Source organism: Hylobates moloch, unplaced genomic scaffold, assembly GCF_009828535.3.
Source record: "Hylobates moloch isolate HMO894 unplaced genomic scaffold, HMol_V3 SCAFFOLD_1, whole genome shotgun sequence".
NCBI classification, from domain to species: Eukaryota; Metazoa; Chordata; class Mammalia; order Primates; family Hylobatidae; genus Hylobates; species Hylobates moloch.
In genome coordinates this window covers 112,144,030-112,155,113 of record NW_026652276.1, presented here as the reverse complement: position 1 = coordinate 112,155,113, position 11,084 = coordinate 112,144,030, and the positions used below count along the sequence as shown (strand labels likewise).

Here is an 11,084-nt window from a genome sequence, read left to right as displayed (position 1 = left end):
CGACTCCAAGCTGCAAAACCAGCAAGTTTTTATTAGGGATTTCAAAAGGGGAGGGGATGTACGAATAGGGAGTGGGTCACAGAGATCACATGCTTCAAAGGGCAATAAAAGATAACAAGGCAAAGGGCAGAGCAAGATGACAAGGCAAGGGCGAAACTAGAATTACTGATGAGGGTCCATGTCCCACTGGGCATGCATTGTCTTGATAAACATCTTAATAGGAAACAGGGTTCGAGAGCAGACAACCGGTCTGACTAGAATTCACCAGGCTGGAATTTCCCAATCCTAGTAAGCCAGAGGGCACTGCAGGATACCAGGGTGTATTTCCTCCCTTATCTTAACCACATAAGACAGAGACTCCCAGAGAGGCCGTTTATAGACCTACCCCTGGGTATGCATTCCTTCCCCAGGGTTATTAATTATTAATATTCTTTGCTGGGAAAAGAATTCAGTGATATTTCTCCTACTCATACGTCTATCTATAGGCTCTCTGCAAGAAGAAAAATATGGCTCTATTCTGCCCCACCCCGCAGGCAGTCAGACCTTATGGTTATCTTTCTTTGTTCCCTGAAAATCACTGTTATTTTGTTCTTTTTCAGGGTGCACTCATTTCATATTGTTCAAACACACATGTTTTACAAACAATTTGTACAGTTAACACAATCATCACAGGGTCCTGAGGCAATATACATCCTCAGCTTATGAAGATGATGGGATTAAGAGATTAAAGTAAGATAGGCATAAGAAATTATAAAAGTATTAATTTTGAGAAGTAATAAATGTCCATGAAATCTTCAAAATTTATGTTCAGAGATTTCAGTAAAGACAGGCATAAGAAATTATAAAAGTATTAATTTTGGGAACTGATAAATATCCCTGAAATCTTCACAATTTATGTTCTTCTGCCACAGCTTCAGCCGGTCCCTCCGTTCAGGGTCCCTGACTTCCTGCAACAACGGGGTTTCACCATGTTGGTCAGGATGGTCTCGATCTCCTGACATCGTGATCTGCCTGCCTCAGCCTTCCAAAGTGCTGGGATTATAGGCGTGAGCCATTGACCCTGGCCTGAAACTCAACTCTTAACCACTTAGGTCTGGAGAGTTTCTGTTTGTTTTATTTTCCCTTACCTTGACTTCTTACTTTTAACTCCCAGCTTTTGATTTTTAATTTTTATTTTATCATGTGTATTCTCACTCTAAGTTATCTCAGATCAACATGAAATGAGTCAGAGTATAAAATAAATAAACATAATTGAATAAAGTTGCTTTTTAATAACAACACAACTCATTTATAAGTAAAAAGATATCGAAAATTTGTCTCTAAAGTAGTCTATTATGTGCAGAATCTTATATTCCAGCTGACTTTCACTATAAAACAGAAAATGTGTCCCTTCAGGAAAAAGAATTTTAGTCCCAAACTATTATAAAAATTACACTTTAAATTTGCAGCTTCTATGTAAATTCACGTATTTTAAGGCAGATAAGTATGCTATTGTGAGTTATCGAGAATAATATGCAAAAGAAGTCTCAAAATACAAATGCAAAATAACTGGAATTACTTTTATGTCTTCATGAAATGACTTAAAACTTGCAGGAAAAGAATATGAGTTTTCCTAACAGGAGAACTTTGAGTCTCCACGTTTACCTTTCCCTGGAATCCACTGAAGCAGGAATTCTCAGATCACGGGCAAACTCATCCTTTCACTTTTTGAAATTAAATAATATAGAGTATGTAAGAATTCATGGGTTTGCTATTTTCCTAAGGTACACTAAAATCAATTCATAAGTATTAAAAAAAAAAAGTAGTATGGGGCCAGGCACAGTGGCTCACATATGTAATCCCAGCACTTTGGGAGGCTGAGGCGGGAGGATCACCTGAGGTCAGGAGTTTGAGATCAGCCTAGCCAACATGGTGAAATCCTGTCTCTACTAAAAATACAAAAATTAGCTAGGCGTGGTGGTATGTGCCTACAGTCCCAGCTACTCGGGAGACAGGTGGGAGAATCGCTTGAATTTGGGAGGCAGAGGTTGCAGCGAGTCAAGATCACACCACCACACTCCAGCCTAGGCGACAGAGCAAGACTCCCTCTCAAAAAAAAAAAAAAGTACAGTGCGTTACCCTAAAACTATCTCTTTCACCCCATGTTGCCCATGGAGCACTGGTGGGGGGTCTCTGTCCTTGGGGATAAGTCTGTGCTGGGCTGCTCCCGGCCCTCAGAAGTAGATTAACTAGGCTGAATGGAGGAGGAAACCGGGCCACAGCGAGATATACATGTCAATGAGTCAGCAGAGAAGGAAGACTCCCCCCAGTTAAAGAGAAAAATGAGGCTAGCCAGTGTGGTTGCTCATGCCTGTAATCCCAGCACTTTGAGAGGCTGAGGCAGGTGGATCACCTGAGGTCAGGAGTTCAAGACCAGCCTGGCCAACATGGAGAAACCCCGTCTCTACTGAAAATACAAAATTAGCCAGTCATGTTTGTGCACGCCTGTGATCCCAGCTACTCAGGAGGCCGAGGCAGGAGAATCACTTGAACCCAGGAGGCAGAGGTTGCAGTGAGCTGAGATCGCATTATTGCACTCCAGCCTGGGCAATGAGCAAACCTCCGTCTCAAAAAATAAATCAATAAAAATTTAAAAAATAGAGAAAATGAGGCGAGTGGGAATACTTTTGCTGAAACATATGCAAGGAAGTCTTGTTGAATGATTGCTGAACAGGGATGTTAATAAAGATCTTCAGGAAGTGTGGGGTGAGGATACCTCACTGTCACATGGTCACCATTAGCCACTGCACCTGGCCTGGACTTTTTAAGCGCGTAATTGGATAATCAGGCATTGCCAGAGGGGAGTATCTAGAGAGGTTAGGAGTAAAGCATTCAGAGAGGAGGGAAGGAAGAAAAAGAAAGAGGGTGATTTAAATAACTGAGGTCCCTGGTTACAAACTCCCCACTGTCAATTTCATTCTGTCTCTATGGAAAACAGACAACTGATTCATTCTGGCTACTTCCTATTGAATAGGGGCATAGTCAGGGGGCCGCGGAATGAACCTATCCACCCGGAGTTGAAAGTACTCAAGAGTCCCTGGGCTTAGAGAAGAGATCCACTGGAGCATCATGGGGAGTGTGTAACAGCAATACAGACCACAGCAGAAGAATAATCCTATCCCTGAAATCATGGCTATACTCATGAGCAACTTTTCCCACCAGGAGGCCTGATACAAATCAAGAGGACAGCCATTGATTTAAAGACATTGTGGGATCAGACATAGCACTGGACTGGTTTGCTTGTGCATGTCTCGTAGGGCTGAGGGTGTTTCGAGTTATCGTGGAAGTACACACAGCATTTGATCTTTTTTTTAAGACAGAGTCTCATACTGTGGCCCAGGCGGGAGTGTAGGGGTGTGTTCTCGGCTCACTGCAATTTCTGCCTCCTGGGTTCAAGCAATTCTCGTGCCCCAGCCTCTCGAATAGCTGGGATTAGAAGTGTGCACCACTATGCTTGGCTAAGTTTTTTTTAATGTTTAGTAGAGATGGGGTTTCACCATGTTGGCCAGGCTGCTCTCGAATGAATTCCTGGCCTCAGGTGATCCACCTGCTCAGCCTCTCAAAGTGCTGGGATTACAGGCGTGAACCATCGTGCCTAGCCAGCATTCAATCTTAATTATTAAATGGATTAATAATTAAGTTCTGCACTATCAATTGTACCCACAGCCTCTATGGTGATCTGACAGCAGAATGGTTAAACGTATTTAACAGGTTACAGGAGGAGCTGTGAATAATCACGAAGGCGGTCCTGACACGTGTGCATTGAACAAATAAATATGAATGTAATATAAGACCCGTGTTCATTTTGGGATGCCGATTTAACATTTAAATGTATAGGCTTGAGCCACTGTGCCAGACCTGCTTTTTAATAAACTTTTACTCCTGCTCTGCAACTTGCCTGCGTCTGGCTTTATGCCTTATGACCGTCAGTCGAATTCTTTCTTCTGAGGAGGCGAGAATTGAAGTTGTTGCAGATGTGTACAGATTCATCACCAGGAACTCGGATACCTACCACCAGTAACAGGTGGAGGATGCTAGGTGAAAATGTTATGTAAGCTGCATGCTTTTTACAAATAGCATGACCAGCCACATCCACTGCACCTTTCCTGTATGAAAGTCCCCTCAATAAAACTTTGCTCTCTCCAGATCTCTTCCTCTACCTCTCCCACATGGTGCCTTCCCTACTGGTGTAAAGTGGGGTCCTGCAGGGCACCCTCTCCCTGCGTTTTTTTTTTTTTTTTTGAGACAGAGTCTCAGTCTGTCACCCAGGCTGGAGTGCAGTGGCGCGATCTTGGCTCACTGCAAGCTTCGCCTCTCGGCTTGAAGCGATTCTCCAGCCTCAGCCTCCCTAGTAGCTGGGATTACAGACGCCCATAATCATGCCCGGCTAATTTTTTTTTTTTGTATTTTTAATAGAGACGGTGCCTCGACATGTTGGCCAGGCGGGTCTCCAAATCCTGGCCTCAAGTGATCCCCCTCCCTCGGGTTCCCAAAGTGCTAGGATTACAGGCGTGAGCCACAGCTATGGAAGATTCCCGCTGGGGAAAGTGAGTGGAGGTGCTCCTTGAAGAAACAGGAATCCCACCAATCCCAGGGGTTCTCTCCTGGCCTGCGGCCCTGGATAGTCCAGCCTGGGCGGAGGAGGAGAGCAGACGTCGCCCTTCTTGGCTGGGGCCGAGGGTGTGGTTCCCGCTTCCCCAAGGGCCTAGCCCGGGATTCCCAGGCATTGGCTCCACTAGGTAGCGCCCGGCCCTGCCCAGCCCCTCAAGGTCTGGCAGTCGCCCTCAACAAAGATGGCGCGAACGGCCTCAGGCGAGTCACGTGACCTGTGCGTCACGCGACCCACCTGCAAGGCTCCTCCCGCGCTGCTCTTAGGCCCGCAGACGGCGGGAGAGCAAAGGGGCTGGAAGCACGGTCTGGACGTTGCCCTGGGGGCGCTCCGGCGCAGTTATGGGGCTGCGCGCTGGCGCTGCAGGGCAGGTTGCTGTACCCCCGGAAGAGCCAGTCGCGGAAGCTCAAGAAGCTGGACGGCTTCTGAAGCTTCGGCGCCGACTTCTCCGACAACCGGCGCCTGGGCTTCTAGGAGCAGTGTTACAGTCGTCGGCTGCCAGAGGTGCGTGTTCGGGACAGGGCCGGCAGGCGCACGGAAGCCCGGCGGCGAGAGTGGGAGTGGGGGAGCACGGGCACCCTCGCAGGCTCCTTAACCTGGGCGCCTTGGGACTGGGAGCCCAACTGGGAGGAGGTTAAAGGTCAGCGGGCTTGGGGGCGCGGGGTTGGAGAACAGGGGTCCAGGGGGAACCAGGAGGGCCAAGGCGGAGAAGGCGGAAGAAGGAGGAAGCACTCCTGCTGAGCCCCCTCCCGAGGCGAAGGCTGAGCCCTAGCAGTGTCGTTTTTTTATGTTTATTTTTAATTTAAAAATTTTTTTTTACTGGGTTTGGCCCTGTCGCCCAGGCTGGAGCGCCGTGTTGCAATCCTAATTTCTGAGCTCGAGCGATCCTCCCTCTCCAGCTTTGCAAGTTAGCTGCGGCCACCACGCCTGGCTAATGAAAAAAAATTTTTTTTGACCGAGCTCGGTGGCGCACGCCTGTAATCCCAGCACTTTGGATGGCCGAGATGGGCAAATCACCTGAGGCCAGGAGTTCGAGACCAGTCTGGCCAACATGGTGAAACCCTGTCTCTGCTAAAAATATGAAAACTACCCGGGTGTGGTGGTGCATGCCTGTAATTCCAGCGACTTGGGAGGCTGAGGCAGGAGAATTGCTTGAACCCAGAAGGCGGAGGTTGCAGTGAGCCGAGATCACGCCACCGCACTCCAGCATGGGTGACAGTGAGACTCTGTCTCAAACAACAACAACAACAAACTTATTTTTTTTAAGATATAGGGTCTCACTATGTTGCCCAGGCTGGTCTCGAACTTCTGGTCTCAAGCCATCCTCCCATGTTGACCTCCCAAAGCGCTGATTATAGACATGACCCACCCAGACACTCCTCTGGCCAGAGCAGCAGGCGCTGCACAGAGCTGGGCCCGGGGCTGGGGAGGAGGGGACAGTTGAGACGTCCTGAGGTTAGCTCTGCTGAGGCAGGAAGGTCCCTTGGTTTTCAAGTTCAGATAGAGGACAGAACGTGACAGGCCGGGGATGCCACCCCTGTTCCCCTCCTGACTTGGATGTGGTCAGCAGAGAAGTGGGACCAGGTGAGATCTGAGCCGCTTTTGCCTGGGCTGCATCCTCTTTTTCTGACTTTGCAGCATTCGGTACCGGAGGAAGAGAGGAGAGGTCTGGGTGCCAGTGTGTACCCCACTCACAGTGTCCTAAGCAAAGCCCCCCGCATCCCCCCAACCAGCCTTCCTCCCTGTGCCAGGCAGTGGGTCATCTACCTCTTAGTTATGCGTCTGAACCTTCTTGCCTTGGGCTGGGATATGGCCCTGGGCTCGCTCCTGTCTCAGGAGATATTGGGCCCCATCCACTCCGAGGAGGAACTCCTGGCTCCACTGGCCCAGGTGCACAAACTGCTCTGGCAATTGACCTGTCATCCGCAAGTTATCTGTCTGTTCTGTCAAGAGTCCCCACTACGTGTCAGGGCTTGTGCTAGGCCTGGGGACACAGTTGTGCAGCACACTGGTCCCAGATCCCTTTGGGGTCCTAGGAGCTGAGCCCGGCCCTTTTCTCCACAGTCGGGCCCCACCCTGGACATGCCGGTTCCTTCCACCTTCAGCGACATTGGCCAGGACTGGTGGCTGCAGCATTTTGTCGGCCAGATGTGGTATGAACGGGAAGTGACCCTGCCAGAGTGACGGACCCAGGACCTGTGCACAAGAGTGGTGCTGAGGATTGGCAGTGCCCACTCCTATGCTGTCGTGGTCAGTGTGGCCAGGAGGAGGCAGGGTTGGTGGGTGGGCACTACTGCTGAACAGCATGGGACCCCCAACTGCCACCCACAGCCTATCTCCTCAGGTGGGACAGTGGGGGGCCCTGCCTTGTCCTGGGGGCTGTGTCCTGTGTAGGGGGATAGGTGGCCTGCTCTACACCATTGGGATGTCATTCTTCCCGTCTGGCTGGTAGGCCCCTGAGCCCCATGCTGCAAGTTATGTGAGGGAGTGCCCGATAGCAGGGCCCCCTCTCATGCCCTGACCTGCCGCCCCCTCCCCATATCTCTTGTGTCTGCAGTGGGTGAATGGGATCGAAGTGCTGGAGGGTGAGAGGGGCTATCGCCCCTTCCAGGCTGACATCAGCAGTCTGGTCCTGGTGGGGCCCCTGCCCTCCCACCTCCGCATCACCGTCGCTGTCAACAACGCACTCACTCCCTCCACCCTGCCACCAGGGACCAACCACGATATGACCGACACCTTTATGTGGGTACCATCCTGCCTCCACCGCATGCACGCACCTTCGTGCCCAACCCTGTGGTCTTCCTGCGAGGGACAGGGTGGCCTTCGCAGAGTGGAGGCCCTGGATCTGGGGAGGCTGGGGAGGCCTGTGAACTGAGGTCAAGGGACCCAGGGCAAAGGCCCCGCGAACCGTAGTCCTCCCACCCTAGGTATTTCAAGGGTTACTTTGTCTGGAACACAGACTTTGTCTTCTTCAACTATGCAGGACTGCAGCGGTCTGTGCTTCTGTACACAACACCCGCCACCTACATTGACGACATCACTGTCACCACCAGCGTGGAGCATGACAGTGGTGAGGGTTTCTGGTAGGATCCTCTCTCAGCGGGTCCAGGGTGACTCTGTTTGTTCCCTGTTTGGAAATTTCTCCCAGGACAAAGGTGCTGCCAGCATCTCTAAACCCTCACAAGTTCCCATCCCCCTAGGAAGCTAAAATCCAGCTTGTCTGAGCTGGCACGGGCTCCTGAAATCACCCATGTGTTTGACCTGACTTGGAGAAGAGGGGTCTGGCCTATGGTCACACAGCTCAGGGTGGCAATCCTGTCCCTTCCCTACGGTGCTGCTCTTACTACAGCTCCCGTTGGTGCACGTCGTGCTCAAGGAACAGGCACCTTCGGGGGGCTGGGCACAGTGGCTCACTCCTGTCAACCCAGCTCTTCGCAAGGAGGCCCTGGTAGGAGGATCACTTGAGGCCAGGAGTTGAAGACTAGCCTGGGCAACATAGCGAGACCATCACCACAAAAAAATTAAAAAATTAGCCGGGCATGGTGATGTGTGCCAGTAGTCCCAGCTTCTGAGGCAGGAGAATCACTTGAGCCTGGGAGGTCAAGGGTGCAGTGAGCTATGACCTCGCCACTGCACTCCGGTCTGGGCAACAGAGGGAGACCCTGTCTTTCTGTTTTGTTTTTTGTTTTTTGTTTTTTATAATGGAGTCTCGTTCTGTTGAACGAGAGGCTAGAGGCTAGAGGGCAGTGTTGTGATCTCAGCTCACTGTAACCTCTGCCTCATGGGTTCAAGCGATTCTCCTGCCTCAGCCTCCCAAGTAGCTGGGATTATAGGCACCCACCACCACACCCAGCTAATTTTTGTATGTTGTTAGTAGAGATGGGATTTCACCATGTTGGCCTGGCTGGTCCTGAACTCCTGACCTCAGGCGATCCACCCACCTCAGCCTCACAAAGTGTAAGGATTACAGGCGTGACCCACTGCGCCCGGCTGGGATGCTCTGTCTTTAAGAAAAAAAAAAAAAAAAAATTAAAGTTTTTTTACTTTTTAAAAATATATCTTTTTCTTTTTCTGAGATGAGGCCTTGCACTGTCACCCAGACTGGAGTGCAGTGGCGAGATTATTGACAGCTGTTGTGGGGCCACAGTACTAAGTTTAAAAGAATTTAGGCTGGCTGTTGTAGCTAATGCCTGTCATCACAGCGCTTTGGGAGGCCAAGTTTGGCAGATCACTTGAGCTCAAAAGTTCAAGACCCGCCTGGGTAACATAGTGAGACCCTGTCTCAAAATAAATAAATTAATTAAATGAAAAATAAATAAGAATTTAAACAAGAATCACAAGGCAAAGACAATGCAGCATAGAGCAATTGCAAAGGAAAAGTATTTTGGAAGTTAAGTGCAGAATAGCCAGGGCACAGTGGCTCATGCCTGTAATCCCAGCATGTTCAGAGGCCGAGGCAGGTGGATCACTTGAGCTCAGGAGTTCAGACCAGCCTGGCCAACATTAGCTGGGCGTGGTGGTGTGTACCTGTAATACTAGCTACTCAGGAGGTTGAGATGGGAGAATTGCTTGAACCCGGGAGGTGGAGGTTGCAGTGAGCTGAGATTGCAACACTGCACTCCAGCCTGGGTGACAGAGCAACGCCCAGTCTCAAAAAAAATAGTGAAGTGCAAAATACACATTTCACCCTGAGACAGAGAATTCAGGGCAGGCTGCTCATAAGGATGAGACAGCACTGATTATTACAAGGGAAACTCCCTTTAAGGTGCTGGGAAGAGGTGTTACTCTAAGCACATTCTTGGTTGTCCTCTTGGTGCACATGCGCAGTAGCTGTACTTGCTTTTTCTCAGGTCACATGTCTCAGTGCCGTGGTTGGTGCATCCAAAGGACACGGTCACTTTCTTGACTGCGTACCCTGCCTCAAGATCGTAACTCACTGCAGCCCCGAACTCCTGGCTCAAGCAATCCTCCCACTTCAGCCTCCCAAGTAGCTGGGGCTGCAGGGGCTGCTGGGGCTGCAGGCATGCACCGTCATGGCCGGCTATTTTTTTTGTATTTTTAAGGAAGAATTGGTTTCCCTATGTTACCCAGGCTGGTCTTGAACTCCTGGGCTCAAGCGATCCTTCCACCTCAGCCTTCCTAAGTGTTGGGATTACAGGTGTGACCATGTGCCTGGCCAAAAAAATCTTTTTTTAAATTTAAAAAAAGCACCAGACACGGTGGCTCATGCCTGTAATGCCAGCACTTTTGGAGGCCGAGTCGGGTGGATCACCTGAGGAGTAGGTGCGACTTCTACGATTGGTTTGGTGGAAATCAAATCCAAGTACTACTACAGCCGATGGACAGGGGACCAGGCCTTCTGTGATGGTGAGTGATAGCATCCCCAAAAGTTAAAAATATGAAATTCATGACAGTTTTCCCGTGACTGGTTAATAGGCTGATAGTCACTAGTCCATCGAGATGTCTTATTTAAGGGGAACGTGTGGGCAATCTTAGTTTTATGGCCCTGAGGTAAGAACCAGATGCCGGGTGTAGTTTCAGTATAGTCACCCCCAAGTATTATGGGCCTGGAGTGAGGAGGGTAACATGCCTGAGCGGGATGATGATTTCTCCGAGGTTAGTAGATTAAGAGACCAAATTTTGGTAGGAGATACCCATGTTGGGAGGGTGGTTTTGACTGAAATGTGCTATGTCCAATGAACAAATGAATATACTATGTAATATTAAGGATTTTGAGTACTGGTCGATATCCATGTGGAACTAGTTCTGTATGTAAAGGTAGTATTATGTACGATAGTTAAGAAGTTGCTAATACTTGCTTATATACATGTGGAGCAAGCTTGTAATGTCATATAATCTGTGAATATACTGTGTACAATCAAGCATTGATAGTGCTATATATTCATGGGGACTAGCAGTAATGCACAAAGTACATAAAAGTATTAATGTATTAGTGCTGATGGTCGGCACTTACATAGTAGTTAAAATGCGTGCCAAAAAGAATACAGAGAATAGTTTAATTAGAATCTCAGCTTTGGGTGTTGATGGTGAAGTGGGAATGCTTTTTCTCTGAGTTGCCCTGGGGAGGGGACTCTCCGTTTCTGTTTTACAAGACTGGTGTATTGGATTATACTACAAGGGCAGTTTCATTTAAGTAGTTTATTTTCGATTAGGGCGGTGAGTGGTATGAGGGCAAGAATAATAGAGAAATATATCAGATGCTATCTGTCCGATGGTAATAAAAGGATGTTCAACTGGCTGTTCTCCGATTCATGTGAGTGTGAATAGGTCGGTGACTAAGATTCAGGACAGATATTGACTTAATGGGCGGAATATGATGCTTTGTTGTTTAGATGTGTGGAGTGCAGGAATAACTGCTAGAATGAGAATGGATACTAGAAGGGCCAGTACGCCTCCTAGTTTATTGGGGATGGAT

At 49.0% G+C, this 11,084-nt stretch overlaps 1 protein-coding gene across 1 annotated transcript in view; it reads left to right on the top strand.

The window, feature by feature from the left end:
- Positions 1-3,958: 3,958 nt before the first annotated feature.
- Positions 3,959-11,084, top strand: part of GUSB (glucuronidase beta) — a 50,024-nt gene continuing 42,898 nt past the window's right edge. The window contains 5 exon segments of the mRNA XM_058438018.1: positions 3,959-4,056; positions 4,915-5,152; positions 6,713-6,898; positions 7,206-7,390; positions 7,576-7,718. Of these exon segments, the coding sequence (XP_058294001.1) occupies positions 3,959-4,056; positions 4,915-5,152; positions 6,713-6,898; positions 7,206-7,390; positions 7,576-7,718 (850 nt within the window).